At 64.7% G+C, this 18,346-nt stretch overlaps 3 protein-coding genes across 4 annotated transcripts; 1 reads left to right on the forward strand and 2 right to left on the reverse strand.

Annotated features, from left to right (window-relative positions):
- Positions 1–110: 110 nt before the first annotated feature.
- On the reverse strand, positions 111–4,599 carry ASB8 (ankyrin repeat and SOCS box containing 8). Its single transcript, XM_065659735.1, has 3 exons — positions 4,223–4,599; positions 2,500–2,604; positions 111–1,627 (listed from the first exon to the last, which is right to left on the reverse strand). The coding sequence occupies exons 1-3, from the start codon at positions 4,337–4,339 to the stop codon at positions 995–997; spliced, it is 855 nt and encodes a 284-aa protein (XP_065515807.1). The 5' UTR covers positions 4,340–4,599; the 3' UTR covers positions 111–994.
- A 211-nt stretch (positions 4,600–4,810) lies between these two features.
- On the forward strand, positions 4,811–14,500 carry LOC136003798 (zinc finger protein 501-like). 2 transcript variants are annotated; one of them, XM_065659733.1, is made up of 4 exons: positions 4,811–5,132; positions 5,418–5,515; positions 7,289–7,858; positions 13,705–14,500. In XM_065659733.1, the coding sequence occupies exons 1-4, from the start codon at positions 5,047–5,049 to the stop codon at positions 14,310–14,312; spliced, it is 1,362 nt and encodes a 453-aa protein (XP_065515805.1). In that variant the 5' UTR covers positions 4,811–5,046; the 3' UTR covers positions 14,313–14,500. The 2 variants fall into 2 exon arrangements, with proteins under 2 accessions (XP_065515805.1, XP_065515804.1); XM_065659732.1 differs by lacking the exons at positions 4,811–5,132; positions 5,418–5,515; positions 7,289–7,858 and adding exons at positions 11,926–12,209; positions 12,484–12,547; positions 12,910–13,006 and having other exon boundaries at positions 13,507–14,500.
- A 1,223-nt stretch (positions 14,501–15,723) lies between these two features.
- Positions 15,724–18,278, reverse strand: PFDN5 (prefoldin subunit 5). Its single transcript, XM_065659738.1, has 6 exons — positions 18,171–18,278; positions 17,084–17,186; positions 16,864–16,895; positions 16,629–16,703; positions 16,075–16,180; positions 15,724–15,987 (listed from the first exon to the last, which is right to left on the reverse strand). Exons 1-6 carry the CDS (start codon positions 18,240–18,242, stop codon positions 15,908–15,910), a joined length of 468 nt encoding a protein of 155 aa, XP_065515810.1. The 5' UTR covers positions 18,243–18,278; the 3' UTR covers positions 15,724–15,907.
- Between the last annotated feature and the right edge of the window lie 68 nt (positions 18,279–18,346).

The raw sequence follows: 18,346 nt of genomic DNA on the forward strand, positions 1-18,346 counted from the left end.
GACCACCAGCAGCAGCACCCCCAAACCCCACCCTGAGGCATCCTCACTGCTTCACGGAGGACCCCAAAGGAGTGGGGCTGATCCCTGGCCTCGAGCGGGTGACACACATGCACTTTCCAAAGTTTATTTCCATGGACACATGACAGAGCAAAGGGAGAACGGGCGCTGCCCACGGGGGTCCTGCCCGGTGCCCCCTGTCAGCACATCCTCACTCCTCCTCCTGAAGTCCATACACACGCACACACACACGAAATCAACAACAAACAGTGAGTTAATGGTGAAAACCAAAGCTAAGGAAGAGCTTGGGGGGGTTATGGTGTGGCAGATGGGGGGAGACCCTCTCTCTGCTCAGGGGCATGGAGCATCCCGAGCTCCGAGTGGAGCTACTCTGGAGCAGGAAGCCAAGTGCTGGCTTTTGGGGTGCTCCCACCCTCTTCCCCTCCACAGCAGTGACACATCTTAGAGGTAAGAGGGGAAAACCACATTTCCAGGCGTTGAGGGGATGAGGACACACAAGCTCTTCCCATCTGCAGGGTGTTGTTGCCATGTGTGGGTCCAAGTGCTGAGCGAAGGTGATGGCTGCATCATCACACAGGTTCACGACACACGTTTAAGGCGGCTTAATCCACGTCCCATAGGATTCTCTGGGTCTGAGAACACCTTCTCTTGCGTTCCTGCCTCCAAAGGAGGGTCACCCTGCTCTCCTCCTGCCTAGAAAGCTTTCCTCTCCCCAGGGCAAAAAAACAGAGGGGAAAAGCCAGGTTAATTCATCAGCTGGGGTGTAATCTGCCATGAAGAGGGGACAGTTCATCTCATGAAGGGAGAGCGTGGCAGGAGCCGCCGAGCAGGCGCTGAGGGCACAGAGACACCACAAGCAGCACCGGTGGGTCCCTGCTGGGCAGAGCAGGATGAACACCAGTGAGCGGGGAGGGGAATGCAGCACCCATGAATCCCAAACCATCCTCGTCCTTCGTCCCGCCGCCCCGTCCTTGGCTTAGCTGAGCAGCAGCACGTACTCCTTGAGGCAGGTGGGCAGAGGCAGCTGCTTCACGGCCTCCGGCAGGAACCGCACGCCCAGGCTGCGGCGCACGGCGTAACGTGACAGCGTCTGCAGTGTCCCCGGGGCCGAGCAGAGCAGGGTGAGCTTCTGGCAGAGCTGCTGGTCCCTGGTCACCTCCCAGGGCATGCTCCCATTCTTCCTCAGCTCAAAGTGTCCGATAGCGCGATGGAGAAGATCGAAGCAGGAATCCTCCCGCTCCGTCCCCAAGCCCCGCACCAGCAACGCCACCAGACGGGAGATGGGGCTTTGCCCTTTGAGGTTGACTACGCGGACCTCGGCGCCGAAGTCGAGCAGGACGCTGACGCTCTCCAGGTTGCCCTTCATGGCGGCCCAGCTCAGTGGCGTGTCGTTGTTGTAGTCACGGGCGTTGACCAGGGCACCGTTCTCCAGCAGCGCCCGCACGCACTCCGCATTGTTCTTGAAGGCTGCCCAGTGCAGGGGGGTGTCCTTGTTCCCGTCCAGGGCGTTGGGGTTGGCGCCGTATTCCAAGAGGATTTCCACGCACGTTTCGTCCTTTTCTGCCGCGTAGTGAAGGGCTGTTCGGTTGTAGCCATCCAGAGCGTTCACCTGCAGGAGAAGGGGAGGGAGGAGAATGGGCTCAGGGCTCCTGATGGCATCAGGGGAAGCTCCATGGCATGAAACCATTCCCATGTCCCAAGTTTAGCGGATGGGAAGATGTGGCAGGGAGAGGGGTGGGCCCGACCTGAACAGCGGCCAGAAGGAAGTGCCAAAAATGAGGCACTATAGAGGTTTCATTTCCTTCAGGCTTCCATCTCCCAGATGAAAGGGCACCCCAAGACCTCAGGCACAAACACTGCACTCCCTGTTGGGATGAGAAACCTTCACCTGGGCCCATTTTACCCTGCGAGGGGGCACGAAACCATAGAATCGTGGAATGTGTTGGGTGGGAAGGGACCTTAAAACTCCTCCAGCTCCAACCCCTGCCATGGGCAAGGACCCCTTCCACTGGAGCAGGGTGCTCCGAGCCCCTGTGTCCAACCTGGCCTTGAGCACTGCCAGGGATGGGGCAGCCACAGCTTCTCTGGGCACCCTGTGCCAGTGCCTCAGCACCCTCCCAGGGAAGAGCTTCTGCCTAAGAGCTCAGCTCAGTCTCCCCTCGGGCAGGTTCAAGCCATTCCCCTTGGCCTGTCCCTGCATCCCTTCTCCAAAGCCCCTCTCCCGGTTCCTTATAGCTCCTTTAGGCACTGGAGCTGCTCTCAGGTCTCAAAGCCTGTGTCTGTGTTGATCGCCCCGACCGAGAGGCAGGACCTTGCCCTTGGCCTCACTGAACCCCATGAGGTTCACACTGGCCTCTACCAGCACAAAACCAGCACCACATAAACCCATGGACTCCGGTCCCAACCTCCCAACTCCCCAGCCCCCTGTTTCAAAGGGCCCTTTATCTTTTTATTGTGCTTTGATTGTTTCAAGGGCTTTACCTCTGCTCCCTTCTGCAGCAGGAGCTCGACGCAGTCGGCATCAGCCACCATGCAGGCGCAGTGCAGCGGCTTCAGCGTCCCGTGCATGCAGTTCACATCTGCACCCTGGAGAGCACAGCAAACCCCAGCGGGGATCAGCAAACCGGCCCAGCCTGGCCCTTCCCACCCAAACAGCCCCTCCAGCCCCCCCCATCAGAGGCTTATTAATGGACAAGTGTCATTACCCCTCCTGCACAGCCTGGGGGCTTGCTTCAGTGCTTGCACGGAGCTCCCCGAGGGGCAGAAGCTCTCAGCAGCCCATGCATTGCTCCAGGCTTTGGGTTTAGTTCATTCATCATCACTAAATGATGCCTGAAGACACCGAGTGCTGCAGGGGGTTGGGGTAACCCATGGAGCCGGTTATCCTCCATGTGCCGACCCTCTGCTCCGGAGGGATCTTAAGGAATGGCTGGTGTGAGGCTGGATGGGCAGAGAGAAGGGGTTGTAAAGGGAACTGGGGTCTCTGGCTCACCAGCAGTGGTTCAGAAGCCACCGGTGCTGCTCTGGCATGGCATGGGAGCATCCCTGGCAGGACACAGCTCTGAGCTGAACCCAGGAGCTCGGTGGCTTTCCAAGGGTGTCTCCAAGGAGCTTTATGAGGCTTTGCACAGGCCTCACCACCCGAAATAGCTCAGCAGCTGCCTGGAGCCGTCAGGAGCAGCCAGGGCTCTGCAGTGCCCACAGGAGTGACCCGGGCTGAGTTGAATCATGGAATAGGTTCGGTTGGGAGGGACCTTAAAGCTCATCTAGGCCAATTCCCTCTCAATAAGCAGGGACATCTTCAACTAGATCAGGTAGATCAATGTCTAGATCAATGTCTGTTGCATGTGCCAGAACCACATCGAGCCTGGCCTGGGATGTCTCCAGGAATGGGGCATCCACCACCTCTCTGGGCAAGCTGTGCCAGGGTTTTACCACCCTCACTGCAAAGGACTTCTTCCTCACATTCGGACTTAATCACCTCTTTCAGTTCAAAACCATCACCCCTTGTCCTGTCACAACAGGCCAGGCTGAAAAGTCTCTCTCCATCTTTCTTACAGGCCCCTTTTAAGAACTAAGAGGCCACAATAAGGTCTCCCCTTCAGGAGCCTTCTCTTCTCCAGGCTGCCTCAGCCCAGCTCTCTCAGCCTGGCTCCAGGGCAGAGCTGCTCCAGCCCTCGCAGCAGCTCCACAGCCTCCTCTGGCCTCTCTCCAGCAGCTCCACGTCCCTCTTGTGCTGCTGCCCCAGAGCTGGACCAGGGCTGCAGGGGGGGTCTCCCCAGAGCACAGCAGAGGGGCAGGATCCCCTCCCTGAGCTGCTGCTCACGCTCTGGGGGTGCACCCAGCACATGGGGGGGTTCTGGGCTCAAGCGCTCCCTGAAGCCGGCTCATGGGGAGCTTCTCCTCACCCAACACCCCAAGTGCTTCCCCTCAGGGTTACTCCCAACCCCTCCATCCCCAGCCTGTGCTGGTACCGTTGGTTGCCCCGACCTAGGCAAAGCTCCAGATCCACCCTCCGTGGCCGGGCTCCAGCCCCACCAAACCCTCACCCTGACGGGGGTTCAAGCAGCGGGGAGCGATACCCGCGGCCCTGCCCTCCAGCGTGGAACCGGCCCGCAGCTCCGGGGCACCGGACGGGGCTTCCCACCGCGGAGCCCTCCCCTAAGCCCCTGCCCGAGCGCTGCGGGCCCGGCTGGGCTCTCACCCTGCCTATGAGGTCCTCCACGTTGTCCCGCGGGAAGGAGCGGATGGCGGCGATGGTGCGGATGAGCCGCTCCGACAGCGAGTACTTGCTCTGGATGCTCTGCATGATGTACCACATAGTGCGGGCCCGACGGCCGCGGCCGCATGCCCCGGGCGGCCCCGGCGAGGCCCCGCACGCAGGCCCTCAGCGGCCCCCCCTCCGGAGCGGCGGGCAGGGGCGGGGGCGCTACCCAGCCCGCAGCGAGCGCGGCGGGAGGAGCGGGGGAGCCCCGGGGCCGGGGGGCCCGGTGTTAACGGGGGGGGGGACGACCGGGGGTTCTCGCAGCCCCAGCGCGGCCGCTCCAGACCCACCGCCAGACGGAAGCTCCGCCACCAGGAAGTGACGCCTCAGCGCATGCGCAAGCAGATGCCACGCCCCTTCCCCGCCACCTCTAAACCAATCCGGCTCCCGGCGTCCCTCGAGGCTCCGCCTTTCCCCCCCCCCCCGCCTCCAGCGGTATCGCTCTCCCCCTTGCTCTTTGCTCTCCTCCAATCGCCTCCCGTTCCCGCCCGCAAGCCCCGCCCCTCTTCCTGCCCTCCACCAATCCGCTGTCTCCCTGAGCACCCGCTGGGTTCCGTGGCCCCAACCTGGAGCGATGGCGGGGGGTACCCCGGTCCCGGTGTCACCATGGCAACGAGGCCTAGTGCCCCCAGACCCACCATGGGGGGGGTCGCACCCCAAATCCCCCCCAGCACACCCCTGTGGGGTGGGCAAACACCCCAAACACCCCCCCCCCCCACCCCCATGGAGGGGGGGGCACAGCCCCGGGGCCCCGCGGCCGCGCCATGCGGCAGCCGAGGGCGGCCATGAGGAGAGCCCGCTCCGCCGCGGCCCCGCTCCCGCGGCCCCCCCGGCCGGGCCGGCTGCAGCGGTGAGTGGGGCCGGGCCCCCCAAAAGAGGGAGCACAGGGACCCCCCCCCCCCCACTTTATCCCCCTTCCCGTGATGCTGGCGATGCTCGGGGGGACCGCGGCCCCTTCCCCAGCATGGGGGGGGGGGCTTCAGGAGGGGAAGGGGGGGTCGCGATGGGGATGCCTCAAAGCGCAGCCCATGGGCTTGGTGCCCCCCCAGCAGCAGGAACTGAGGCATGGATGGGATGGGGACCCCCCCACCCCTCCCCGTGTCACCCCATCTCTTTGCCCCCCCATCCCGGTCAGGATCGCCCCGTCTGAGCGCGCTGGGATGGCGGCGATGGATGCGGAGGGGGAAGCGCTCACCCGGGACCCACAGGAGGTGCCAGAGGGGACCCCCGCAGGTGAGGACCCCCCCCCCCCCCAAAGCAGCTCCTGGCCATGGTGAGGGGCTGTGGGGTGCTGAGTCCTTATGGGGGGGTCCTCCCGTTCCCATTGTGTGGGGCTGCTCTGATTCCTCCTATGGGGGTGCTCCAGGGATGGGGGATGTCCTCTTCCCATGGGATGGGGGCACCCCGACGTCACAGCACAGGGGTACCCCAGCTCCATTGCCATGGCACAAGGATACCCCAGAGTATGGGGGCACAGTGATCCCACAGTACGGAGGTACCCCAGCCCTGGGGTGCAGGATGTGCCATTCCCACCGCGTGGGAATCCCTGATCCTGGGATTTGGGGATTCCAAGGGATCCAGGGATGTCCATTCCCATGGCATGGGGTTGTCCTCATTACAGGGTATGGGGGTGCCCCCATCCCTTGGTGTGGGGTTGCCCTGGTTACAGAAGGAGGGGATGCTCCAGTCCTGGGGTGCAGGTACCCAGGTCCTGTGGCATGGGGGTACCCCAACCCTGCAGCATGGGGATGTCCCGGTGCACGGTGAGGGGATGCTGTGATCTGGGGTTCATGGATGTCCCATGCCTGTGGCACAATCCCAATCCTGGGGTGCAGGGGTTCCCCATTCCTGTGGCATCCAGATACCTCAATCCCACAGTGCAGGGATGTCCCAGCCCCACAGCACAGGGATGCTCCAGTCCCAGGGATGTCCCTGCTGTGTGGTGCGGGGAGGCCTCAGTTTAGGGATGCAGGGATCCCCCATCACTGTGGCATGGGAACACTGATCCCGGGATACAGAGGTGTCCCAGTACCACATTGTGGGGATGTCCCCATCCTATGGCATGGTGATGATCCGATCTTGGGGTGCAGGGGTACCTTGCTCCCACACCATGGGGATGTCCCAGTTCTGGGGTGCAGGGACATCCTGATCCCATGGTGTGGGCATGTTCTGATCCCACTTCATGACAATGCCCTGATCCCAGGGTACAGGGATGTCGCAATCCCGTGACATGGGGATGATCTGATCCCAGAATGCAGGACGTGGAGCAGGGGCTGCACCGGGAGTTCAGCCTGGGCTTGGGAGTGGGACAGGGGTGTCACTGCTGTCCCCAATCCGGAGAGGGGATGGGGAAGGGGGGGGGATGAAGAAGGAGAAGAGGGGATGGAGAAGGGACAGAGGGGTAGGGAAGGTGGAAAAGGGGATGGAGAAGGGAAGAAGGGATGGAGAAGGGGAAGAGGGGATTGGAAAGGTGGAAATGGGGGTGAAGAAGGAGAAGAGGGAATGGGGAAGAGAGGATAGAGAAAGGGAAGATGGGTCGGAGAAGATGGAAAAGGGATGGAGAAGGTGGAAAAGTGATGGAGAAGGGGAAGAGGGGATGGAGGAGGGACAGAGGGATGGAAAAGGTGGAAAAGGGGATGAAGAAGGGAACAAGGGGTGGAGAAGGGGAGGAAAGGATGGGAAAGGTGGAAAAGAGGATGAAGAAGGGGAAGAGGGAAGACGGGATAGAGAAAGCGAAGATGGGATGGAGAAGGTGGAAAAGGGATGGAGAAGGGGAAGAGGGCATGGAGTTAGAAAAGGGATGGAGAAATAGTGATGGAGAAGGGGAAGAGGAGGTGGGGAAGGGGCAGAACAGATGGGGAAGGGGAAGAGGGGATGGAGAAGGGGAAGCGGGGATAGAAAAGGGATGGAGCAGGGGACAGAGGGGATGGCGCAGGGGGGAGACAACCCCTCAGTGCCACCCCTGGCAGTGCGTCCTGCTGGTGCCCAGCTCTCCTCTCCCCACAGCCCACCCCATCCCGCCGGCCTCGGGCAGGGACTCTCCTGTGCACCCAGCGCGGCCGCGACGGAAGGCACCGGCCCGTGGAGCAGCCAAGGCACCGGGACAAGCGGGGGGCCTGGGGCTGCTGCGGGAGCTGGGGGGGCTGCGGGGGGGCCGCCTGCGCCCCACCATCTGCAGCGAGTGCGGGAAGGGCTTCAGCCGCAGCTCGGACCTGGCGCGGCACCAGATCACCCACACGGGCGAGAAGCCCTTCACGTGCGGCGCCTGCGGCAAAGGCTTCAGCCAGAACTCCAACCTGGTGACGCACCGGCGCATCCACACCGGCGAGAAGCCCTACGGCTGCGGCGCCTGCGGGAAGCGCTTCAGCGAGAGCTCGGCGCTCATCCAGCACCAGCGGACCCACACCGGGGAGCGGCCCTACGGCTGCGGGGAGTGCGGGAAGCGCTTCAGCGTCAGCTCCAACCTCATCCGGCACCGGCGCACCCACACCGGCGAGCGGCCCCACGTCTGCGCCGAGTGCGGGGATGGCTTCCGGCACAAGGCCCAGCTCCGCCGGCACCAGAAGCTTCACGCCGTGTGATGGGGACGTTGGGATGGGGACACCGGGATGGGGACAGCGGGATGGAGACACTGGGATGGGGATGCTGGGATGGGGTTGGGAACACCAGGAAGGGGACACTGGGATGGGGACATCAGGAGGGGGACAGCGGGATGGAGACACTGGGATGGGGATGCTGGGATGGGGTTGGGAACACCAGGAAGGGGACACTGGGATGGGGACACCGGGATGGGGACAGCGGGATGGAGACACTGGGATGGGGATGCTGGGATGGGGTTGGGAACACCAGGAAGGAGACACTGGGATGGGGACACCAGGAGGGGGACACTGGGATGGGGGCATCAGGATGGGGATCGAGAGTCCAAGATGGGGACACTGGGATGGGGATGCCAGGGTGATGATGAAGATGCCAGGATGGGGACACCAGGGTAGGGATGCTGGGATGGGGATGAAAGGATGGGGACGGGGACATCAGGATGGGGACACCAGGATGGGGAGGCTAGGATGGTGACGAAGTTGGAGCTACTGGGATGTAGACACCAGGATGGGGATGCTGGAATGAGGATGTCAGGATGGGGATGGGGACACCAGGGATGGTGACACCCCAGGTTGGGGATGCCGAGATGGGGACACTAGGATGGGGATCCTGGGATGGGGATGGTGACACCCCAGGTTGGGGATGTCAGGATGGGGATACTGGGATGGGGATGTTGGAATGGAGACACTGATATGGGGACAAGGATTCCAGGACTGGTATGCTGGAATGGGGACACCGAGGTGGAAACAAGGATGCTGGGATGGGGACAGGGATGCTGGAATGGGGATGAGAACACCAGTGATGGGGCTGCTGACGCTGCTATGGCAACACCAGAATGGGGGACAGGGATACTGGGATGGAAACAGCAGGATGACATCAGGAGGGGGACACGAGGGTGGGGACAGGGATGCGAGGATGGGAACATTGGCATGGGGATGCTGGGATGAGAACACTGAGATGGGGTCACCAGGATGGGGATGAGGACCCTGGGATGGGGATGCAGGGGACCCCGGGATGAGCGCACCAGGATGGAGATGCCTTTGGGGCGCATCCCCACCAGTGGGCTCCGGCATCGCGGGGCCGGGGCTCAGCACCCCCAACGCGGGGGGCGCAGGTTTGGGGCTCGCCCATGAGCTCAATAAACGGCTCTGGAGCAGCGGCGCTCCCCGAGCATCACCGCAGGGATCCGGGTTCCCCCGGGGCCGGGGCGGCGGCCGCGGCCATGGCGCGATCCCGGCGCCGCCATGGGCAGGATTTTCCCGTCCTCCCGCTCCGCCGCGGCTGGAGCCGATCCCGGTGCCCGCGGGGCCGGATCCGGCAGCGGCCCCGGGGCAGGGACGGGGGGGTCCCGCCTCGCACCCCCCCTTTGCACCCCTGTAACACTCAGCGGGTGCTGAGCCCCCCCCAAGCCGCGGCGCTGGGGCCGATCCCGCTCCGGCCTCGTTGCACAATTCCCAACCATTTTCCTTCGCCGGGGGGAGGGAAACGCGGCGCTGGGGCCGGAACCGTTACACAAAGCGATGGGGGGGGGGGATCCGGCTGCTCACTTCCCTCTGTTGCCCCCCCCCCCCCCCTTCCCCCCCCCCCCAACCCATCCCCCCTCCCAATCGCCCTCCGGAACGTTTTCCAAGCGGAGCGGTTATAAAAACACCCCGAATCCGGGGTTGAATCCGGGGTTGAATCCCGGGTTTCCCGTCACCGGAGGAGCTCCCCCGCCCCCCCATCTCTCTCTGTGGGGTTTGGGGGTGTCGTGGGCTGCCCCCCCCCTTTTATCCGAGCTTCCCCCCTCGTCTTTTCCCTGCTCCGAGCGGGTGAAGCGCATCCGGCGGCAGCGGGGCCGGGGGAATGGGATGAGGCTGGGACCTTCCTGTTCCCGGCCTCCCCCTGCCGCAGCCTCGCGCTCAGCGCCTCGCCCCCCCCCCGGACCCTTCACCAGGGCCCCCCCCACCCCCGAGCCCTGCGCCCGTTTCCATCCCGGATCCCAGCGCTCCAGCCCCGCAGAGGTGAGCCGGGGGCCGGCGGGGTTGGGGGGGGGGACACGGACATGGATGAGCCGCTGCCCTTGGGGTTGATGGGGGGGGGGATGCAGGAGGATGGGGGGACCCCCCCCAGCTGTAAACTGGGTACCCCCGTCTGGGGCCGGGGCTGCGGAGCCGCTGGGGGAGCGGTGCTGGGGGGGGGGGGTTCCCCCGCGGCTTTTCGGGTCCTTTGTGCCCCTCGGGCCCCGCGCCGCGGCCCCCCCCGGAATCAACGGGGGGTAAAGGGGGGGGGGGGAAACTGAGGCAAGGAGAGGGGAAGGGGGGGGAAGGAAAGGGGTTGGGGGGGGGGCAACAGCCCTGCAGTGCCGACCCCCCCCCCCCCGCGCCATGCTCCGAGACCCCTTGTCCCCCCCATTGATGTGCTGGGGGCTCAGCTCGCCCCGCTCCCCAGCCCCCCAATAAAGGGAACGGCTTCATGAGCCCCCCACAATGGGGGGGGGGGGGCTTGCATTTTGGGTCAATGGACACGCGGGGGGGGGTCAATGCCTCAGTTTACCCCCGCGGTGCTGGGCTGGGGATTGGGCTGCTTTAGCCCCCCAATAGCCACAGACCCCCCCAAAACAGCCCCGAGATGGGGGGCATCGGGGGGGGGGGGCTTGAGAGGGGACCTGGTGCCCCCCCCATACCCTGCACTGGGCAGCTCTGGGGGACACTGGAAGACCTGGGGGTGCTCTGGGGAGCTTTGGGGTGCACGGGGTGCATTGAGCAGCTTTAGGGGGGCACCTTCCTGGGCACCCTCGGATGCAGTGGGCACCCTCAGGGGGGGACTGTGGGCACCTTTGGGGTGCACTGAGCGTCTTTGGGGTGGTACAGGCACTGCTGGGGGACCGCAGGTGGGGGGGTTCAGGCATCTTTGGGGTGCATCAGGCACCATGGGGAAGGGATACAGGCACCTTTTGGGTGCGATGGGCATCCTGGGAGGGATGCAGGCACTTTTGGAGTGCATGAGGCACCTCAGGGGACCAGTACAGGCACCTTTGGGATGCACTGGGAAGCCTAGAGGGGGTGAAGGTGCTTTTGGGGTGCACCAGGCAACCTGCGAGGAGGGTACAAGCACCTTGGGGTGCACTGGGAATCCTCGGGGGGGTATGCAGACACTGTTGGGGTGCACTGGGCACCCCATGAGTGGGGTACAGACACCTCTGGGGGAGCTCCAGGCACCCTGAGGGGGGTGTTAAGGCTCTTTCGGGGTGCTGCAGGCACCACGGAGAGGGGTACAGGCACCTTTGAGGGAGCACCAAGCACCCTGGGGGGGCACATTTGGGGTGCTGCAGGCACCGTGGGGAGGGGTACAGGCACCTTTTAGGGAGCACCATGGACCCTGGGGGGGCACATTTCGGGTGCTGCAGGCACCATGGATGGGGATGAAGGCACTTTTGGGGTGCACAAAGCATTACAGGAGGGAGGTACAGGCACCTATTAGGGTGCACCAGGCACCCTCTGGGGGTGTTAAGGCCCTTTTGGGGTGCTGCAGGCGCCATGGAGAGGGGTACAGGCACCTTATAGTGAGCTCCATGCACCCTGAGCAGGGGGGTTAAGGCTCTTTTGGGGTGCTGCAAGCACCATGGAGAGGGTTACAGGCACCTTTTAGGGAGCACCAAGCACGCTGGGGGGGCACATTTGGGGTGCTGCAGGCACCATGGATGGGGATGCAGGCACTTTTGGGGTGCACAAAGCGTTACAGGAGGGAGGTACAGGCACCCATTGGGGTGCACCAGGCACCTGGGGGGTGTTAAGGCCCTTTTGGGGTGCTGCAGGCACCATGGAGAGGGGTACAGGCACCTTTGAGGGAGCACCAAGCACCCTGGGGGGCACAGGAGCATTTGGGGTGCTGCAAGCACCATGGAGAGGGGTACAGGCACCTTTTAGGGAGCACCAGGCACCCTGGGGGGGCACATTTGGGGTGCTGCAGGCACCATGGATGGGGATGCAGGCACTTTTGGGGTGCACAAAGAATTACAGGAGGGAGGTACAGGCATCTATTGGGGTGCACCAGGCACCTGAGGGGGTGTTGAGGCCCTTTCGGGGTGCTGCAGGCGCCATGGATGGGGATGCAGGCACTTTCGGGGTGCTCAGAGCATCCCAATGGGGGGTGCAGGCACCTCGGGGTGCTCCGGCCCCGCTGCGGGCGCAGCCCCGCGCCGGGGGGCGGTACCGGGGGTGGTACCGGGGGGCGGTACCGGGGGTACCCCCCCCCCCTTCCAGTCCCCCCCGGGGGCCGGGCCCGCGGAGCCGCCGCCCCCTCGGGCCGGGCAAGCGGCGGAAGCGGCGGAGCCGCCGCAACGGGGCCGGTGAGCGGGGGGGGGGCGGCACGGGGGGAACCGGGACCAGAACCGGGGATGCTCGGGGGGGGTCCCGGGGTCCCCCCGCATTTAGCGCCCCCCCCCCCCCCAGCACCGAGACCCCCAGTGCTGCAGGACCCGAGCAGGGGGGTATGGGGAGGGGGGGGTTACAGCCTCCCTATGGGGGGTGAATGGGGTACAGGTCCATGGGGTGGAGAACAAGTGACCCCCCCCATGGGGTCATAACCTCCTGTGTCTGTGCTGCCCCCCCCCCCCCCCCCAGGTTTTGGGGTCCAGCACCCTGGGCAGCAGCAGCGGGAGCCCCCCCAAGACCCCCCTGGGCACAGGTAATGTGGGGTGATGGGGGGGGGGTTTGGGGGGCACCCAGGGATTTGGGGTGCATGAAGGGATTGGTGGGGGCACAAAGGGGTAGGGGAATCCCACAGAGGGGTTGGGGGGGGGGGAATGAAGGGATGTGATGCAGGACAAAGGGATTTGGGGTGCATGAGGGGATTTGGGGGGCGGGGCACAGAGGGACCTCACCCCCCCATTTCTCCCGCTGGTTCTGGCCGGGCTCTGGCTCACCCTGAGCCAAAGGGGATGCGGGAGTTGCTGGGGATGGGGTTTGGGAGCCTGGGGGGGTGTGCGGGGGGGGGGGGGGTGTCACTGTGTGAGGTGGGGGGTGCTGAGGGCTCCCCCTGCCCTGCAGCGCCCCCCGCCGGCCGCCCCCATGGAGCAGGAGGAGCCCTGCGTGGTGGAGCTGCACGACTCGGACGAGGGGGACATGGTCCGGAGGGTTTACATCGGTGAGGAGGGGGCGAGGGGGGGCCTGGGGGGCCTGTCCCCATGGGAAACTGGAGCCCAGGACCCCCCAGTGCGGGGGCAGCAGCTCCGGGAGGGGATCCTGCCCCTCTGCTGCGGGAGGGGGAGACCTGAGAGCAGCTGCAGGGCCTGGAGGGGCTGCAGAGAGCCTGGAGAGGGGCTTGGGACAAGGGATGCAGGGACAGGCCAAGGGGAATGGCTGGAACCTGCCCGAGGGGAGACTGAGCTGAGCTCTGAGGCAGAAGCTCTTCCCTGTGAGGGTGCTGAGGCGCTGGCACAGGGTGCCCAGAGAAGCTGTGGCTGCCCCATCCCTGGCAGTGCTCAAGGCCAGGTTGGACACAGGGGCTCGGAGCACCCTGCTCTATGGAAGGGGTCCCTGGAGCTGGAGGAGCTTTAAGGCCCCTTCACCCAGTCCAGGCTGGGGTTCTGTGGTTCTATGGGGGGTGTCAGCCCCATCCCCAGCCTCTCTCTCCCCTCCCCGCAGCTGACGACGGCATCGTGAGTGACTGCGAGGACGAGGTCCTGCCCCACGAGATCATCCAGACCGTGATCCCGCACAGCCCCCTGCCCCCCAAAGCCAAGAAACGGGGGGCACAACCCAGCTCCGGCGCTGCCACGTCGGCGGGGGGCTACGGCGAGGAGGAGGAGGAGGAGGAAGGGGGGACGCGGCACCGGGGCGGGCGCCAGCGCCCCTTCATCTGCAACGAGTGCGGGAAGAGCTTCAGCCACTGGTCCAAGCTGCTGCGGCACCAGCGGACTCACACCGGGGAGCGGCCCAGCACGTGCGGGGAGTGCGGGAAGAGCTTCAGCCAGAACTCGCACCTGGTGCAGCACCGCCGGACCCACACCGGGGAGAAGCCGTATCGGTGCGGGGACTGCGGCAAGAGCTTCAGCTGGAGCTCCAACCTCATCCAGCACCAGCGCATCCACACCGGCGAGAAGCCCTACAGCTGCGCGCAGTGCGGGAAGAGCTTCACGCAGAGCAAGAACCTCATCAAGCACCAGCGCACGCACTCGGGCGCGCGGCCCCACCGGTGCGCGCAGTGCGGCCGCGGCTTCGCCCAGAGCACCAACCTGCTCAAGCACCAGCGCGTCCACGCCGCCCGCGGCCAGGCCCCCGCCTGCCCCGAGTGCGGGCAGAGCTGCCGCGACGGCGCCGAGCTGGAGCGGCACCGGGCGCAGGCGCACGGGCACGAGCCCTTCATCTGCGTGGAGTGCGGGGAGAGCTTCGCCCGCAGCGCCACGCTCAACCGCCACAAGCGCGTCCACAAGCCCCTCTTCGTGCCCTGAGCGCGGCACCGGGGCGCAGGGACCGGGCCACGGGCAGGGGCGAGGTGACGCGGAGCTGGGGACACAGGGACTGAGCTGCGGGCAGGGGGACGAGGTGACACCGCCACAGGGGACGCAGGGGCTGAGCTGTGGGCAGCAGGATGAGGTGACGAGTTTGGTACACAGGGGCAGGGGGACCATGGAGCTGGGGGACACATGGACTATGGCAGGGGCAGGGGGATGAGGTGATGGGGAGCTGGGGACACATGGACTGGTCTACAGGCAGGGGGATGAGGTGACACCTCTATAGGGCAGATAGGGACTGGGCCACAGGCAGGGGAATGAGGTGGCGGGGAGCTGGGTGACAAAAGGACTGAGGTATGGGCATGGGGATGAGGTGACACCTCAACAGGGGACACAGGGACTGGGCCACCGGCAAGGGGATGAGGTGACAGGGAGCTGGGGGACCCATGGACTGAACTATGGGCAGGGAGATGAGGTGTCAGCTCAACAGACACAGGGACTGAGATGGGCAGGGGGACAAGGTGACAGGGAGCTGGGGGGACACTGACTTAGCTGTGGGCAGCTAAGGTGACACCTCAGCTGGGGACATGGACTGACTGGTGGGTAGGGGGATGAGATGACACCTAAACAGGGGGCACAGGGACTGAACTATGGGCAGGGGGACGGGGTGAAACCTCAACTGAGGACATAGGGACTGCCACAGGCCGGGGGATGTGGTGACATGGAGCTGCAGGACACATGGACTGTGCTAAGGGCAGGGGACGAGGCTGTCACCTCAACAGGGACACGTGGACTGAGCTCTGGGCAGGGGACGAGGCTGTCACCTCAACAGGGACACATGGACTGCGCTAAGGGCAGGGGACGAGGCTGTCACCTCAACAGGGACACATGGACTGTGCTAAAGGGCAGGGGACGAGGCTGTCACCTCAACAGGGACACATGGACTGCGCTAAGGGCAGGGGACGAGGCTGTCACCTCAACAGGGACACATGGACTGTGCTAAAGGGCAGGGGACGAGGCTGTCACCTCAACAGGGACACATGGACTGCGCTAAAGGGCAGGGGACGAGGCTGTCACCTCAACAGGGACGCATGGACTGCCACAGGCAGGTGTCTCGAGCCCCACCAGACCCCACTGCCCTGCGTGTGAGCCCCAGTGGCCCTGGACTGGACCTTTGTGGCCTGCCCTACAGGGGGTGGCCCCATGGATGTAGATACTGGGGGGAGGGACAGGGGTGGGAGCCGTGTGGGGTCCCTGTGCCAGTGGAGCGGGGCTGGACAGGGCCTCAGCTGGGAATAAAGTTCTTCTGTTTGGGGGCACACGGAGCGTGTTTAGGGGAAGGGATTCCTGGAGCAGCGGCATTCCTGGGATGAGGCTGCTCCAAGTGGTGTGGCCACAGAGCCCCCCCTGTTGAGAAGTCCCATTTATTCCATGCTGCCTACAAAAACAGGGGTCCAGTGCTGCTGGGCACCGCTGGGAAGAGCCAGCAGGGAATGGGGACAGGGAGAGGTAGGGAAAGGGGGGCAGTGCCCCACAGCTCCCCCCCCACCCCACCTCCCAGCCTCTGCTGCATCCCGGGGTGAGGGTGGAGGCTACGCCTTGGTGGTGGCTCCTTGTGCTGCTCCCAGGGCTGTGAGCTGCTGGATCTTCTGGCTCATCACTTCCACCACGGCTGGGGGGAGAGCAGGGGGTCAGGAAGGGGGTGCTGGGGGCCCCCCAGCCCCGGGGCAGGGAGGGAGGGAGGGAGCAGGGGTCTCACCTTGCTTCATGGCGTGTTTCTCCTGCAGCGCCGGCTGGATCTTCTCCATCTGCTTGGTCAGGAAGTCAATTTTCCGCTTGAAGAAGTCCCGGGCATCATCGGCTGACTGGGATGGGGGGGGAAATGGGGAAAGGGGGGGTGAGAGGAGGGGAAAGAGGATGGGGGGAAAGGGGGGGAAAAGAGCAAGAGGAGGAAAAAAGGGTGGCAAAGGGAAAGGTTTCTTCCCTGTTCCCTCCTTCCCTCAGACAGGGAAGTCATCATAGGGGAAGAAGGGATGGGGGGGAGAGGAGAAAAGGGCAGGAAGACGTTTCCCCTTTTTCCCCCCCTGCCCTTTTCCCCCTTTCCTCTTGTCCTCTTTTCCATCCCCTTTTCACTCCATTTTCCCTCTTTTTCCTGGGTGAGGAAAAGGGGGGAAAAGGGAGTGAGGGGGGAAAAGGGAGTGAGGGGGGGGAAAAGGGAGTGAGGGGGGGGAAAAGGGAGTGAGGGGGGGGAAAAGGGAGTGAGGGGGAGCTCCAAGACCCAAACCTGACAGCATCCCCCCACCACCCCCTCACCTTCTCCACGTAGTAACCGGTGCCGATGTCAATGAGCACTCGCTCCACGTCCGAGAGCTTCCCCGGGACGTACATCTGGGAACGGGGTCAGGGAAAGCAGGGAATGGGAGCTGCGAGGGGTACAGGGCTCCAGCGGGAAAGCCGGGATGTGCTGGGCACCGGCAGCACCACGGGATGCCAAAGGTTTGGCACAGAGAGCCCGGAGGGTTGGGAATTGGGAGCAGGAAAAGGATACGGAGCTGGTGAGCGGCACCAGCAGGTCCTTCCCTGTGCAAAGGCAAGAGGAGAGTGAGGGGGGCCCAGAACAACATGGGGGCCCCCCCCAGGTTCCCTGCTGGCACCGAGAGGGGGGAGATGGGGCTTGGGGCGGGGGGCTCAGAGCAGGAAGAAGCAGCTTTGGGGTGCAAAGGCAGGGAGGGGGGTCCTAGCTTCAGGGGGGGACGGACCCCACTTGCCTTCGTTGCTCTTGGTGAGCACATTGAGGCAGTCCTTGGCTTCCACATACTTGGTCTGCACCACCTTGAGCTGGGCGATGGAGGACGAGAGGAATTCCACCTCCTGGAGACAGGGAGGGGACCAGGAAGGGGGGTCAGGGGTGGCCCCAGACCTGTGTCACGCATGGGGATGAGGCAACCCCCCTGTTCCCAGCCCTGTATCCCCTGGGGCCCAGTGCCCACAGCCCAGCCAGGCCCCACACATCAGCCCCAGCCCCACACATCAACCCCAGCATAGCCCCCCCCATACATCCCCTCTAAACCCCACAGCCCAGTTTAACCCAGTATAGCCCAGTACAGCCTCTTTCCCTGCCAAGCCAGGCCCCACACATCAGCCCCAGCCCCACACATCAACCCAGCATAGCCTCCCCCATACATCCCCTCTAAACCCCATAGCCCAGTTTAACCCAGTATAGCCCAGTACAGGCCCCTTCCCTGCCACGCCAGGCCCCACACATCAACCCCAGCCCCGCACATTCCCTCCAACCCCCATAGCCCAGTATAGCCCCCACATAACCCCCCATCAACCCCAGCCCCCATAGCCCAGTTGAACCCAGTTTAGCCCAGTTCAACCCAGTACAGTCCCCCTTGCCCAGTCAGGCTCCATATATCAACCTCAGCCCCATCCCCCCACAGCCCAGTTTAACCCAGTATAGCCCAGTTCATCCCCTCCCACCCAGTCAGGCCCCACACATCAACCCAAGACCCATCCCCTCCAACCCCCACAGCCCAGTATAGCCCCCATACGGCCTCCCCATCCCCATCCATCCCCTCCAACCTCCATAGCCCAGTTTAGCCCAGTTTAACCCAGTTTAGGCCAGTACAGCCCCTCCCACCCAGGCAGGCCCCACTCATCCCCTCCAACCCCTACAGCCCAGTTCAGCCCAGTATAGCCCCCCCCCCCGGGCCCAGTCAGGCCCCACACACCAGCCCCAGGCCCACGCTAGACCCACACATCCCCCCCTTCCCAACCAAGCCCCCAGCAGCCCCAATGAACCCCCCATCAGGTCCCCCCCGCCCCACAGAGCCCATCCCAGCCCCCCCGGACCTGGTCGAGCTGCCCCTTGAGCAGCTCCAACTGCGGCAGCGGCAGCTCCCCCGCCGGCACCGGCTGCGCCATCTTGGGCCGCCGCGACGCTCCGGCGCCGCCCGCTCCTCTCGCTGCTCCGCCCCACAGCGCCCCCTGGCGCCTGGGGGAGGTGGGAAGGAGGCAGCAGCCGCCCC

The sequence above is a fragment of the Lathamus discolor genome, chromosome 23 (genome assembly GCF_037157495.1).
Source record: "Lathamus discolor isolate bLatDis1 chromosome 23, bLatDis1.hap1, whole genome shotgun sequence".
NCBI classification, from domain to species: Eukaryota; Metazoa; Chordata; class Aves; order Psittaciformes; family Psittacidae; genus Lathamus; species Lathamus discolor.

What these genes read in the sequence shown, in the direction of transcription:
- LOC136003798 (XM_065659733.1), top strand. Translation starts at nt 5,047, where the DNA reads ATGCGGCAGCCGAGGGCGGCCATGAGGAGAGCCCGCTCCGCCGCGGCC. An exon ending in CGGCCGGGCCGGCTGCAGCG is followed by an intron (nt 5,133 to 5,417) that starts GTGAGTGGGGCC and finishes CATCCCGGTCAG; the next exon opens with GATCGCCCCGTCTGAGCGCG. An exon ending in GCACCAGAAGCTTCACGCCG is followed by an intron (nt 7,859 to 13,704) that starts TGTGATGGGGAC and finishes ACCGGGGCGGGC; the next exon opens with GCCAGCGCCCCTTCATCTGC.
- PFDN5 (XM_065659738.1), bottom strand. Translation starts at nt 18,242, where the DNA reads ATGGCGCAGCCGGTGCCGGCGGGGGAGCTGCCGCTGCCGCAGTTGGAG. An exon ending in TGGTGCCGCTCACCAGCTCC is followed by an intron (nt 16,704 to 16,863) that starts GTATCCTTTTCC and finishes CCCCGTTCCCAG; the next exon opens with ATGTACGTCCCGGGGAAGCT. An exon ending in CCGGTTACTACGTGGAGAAG is followed by an intron (nt 16,181 to 16,628) that starts GTGAGGGGGTGG and finishes CCCCCATCCCAG; the next exon opens with TCAGCCGATGATGCCCGGGA.
- ASB8 (XM_065659735.1), bottom strand. Translation starts at nt 4,339, where the DNA reads ATGTGGTACATCATGCAGAGCATCCAGAGCAAGTACTCGCTGTCGGAG. An exon ending in TGGAGGACCTCATAGGCAGG is followed by an intron (nt 2,605 to 4,222) that starts GTGAGAGCCCAG and finishes TGTGCTCTCCAG; the next exon opens with GGTGCAGATGTGAACTGCAT. An exon ending in TGCTGCAGAAGGGAGCAGAG is followed by an intron (nt 1,628 to 2,499) that starts GTAAAGCCCTTG and finishes CTTCTCCTGCAG; the next exon opens with GTGAACGCTCTGGATGGCTA.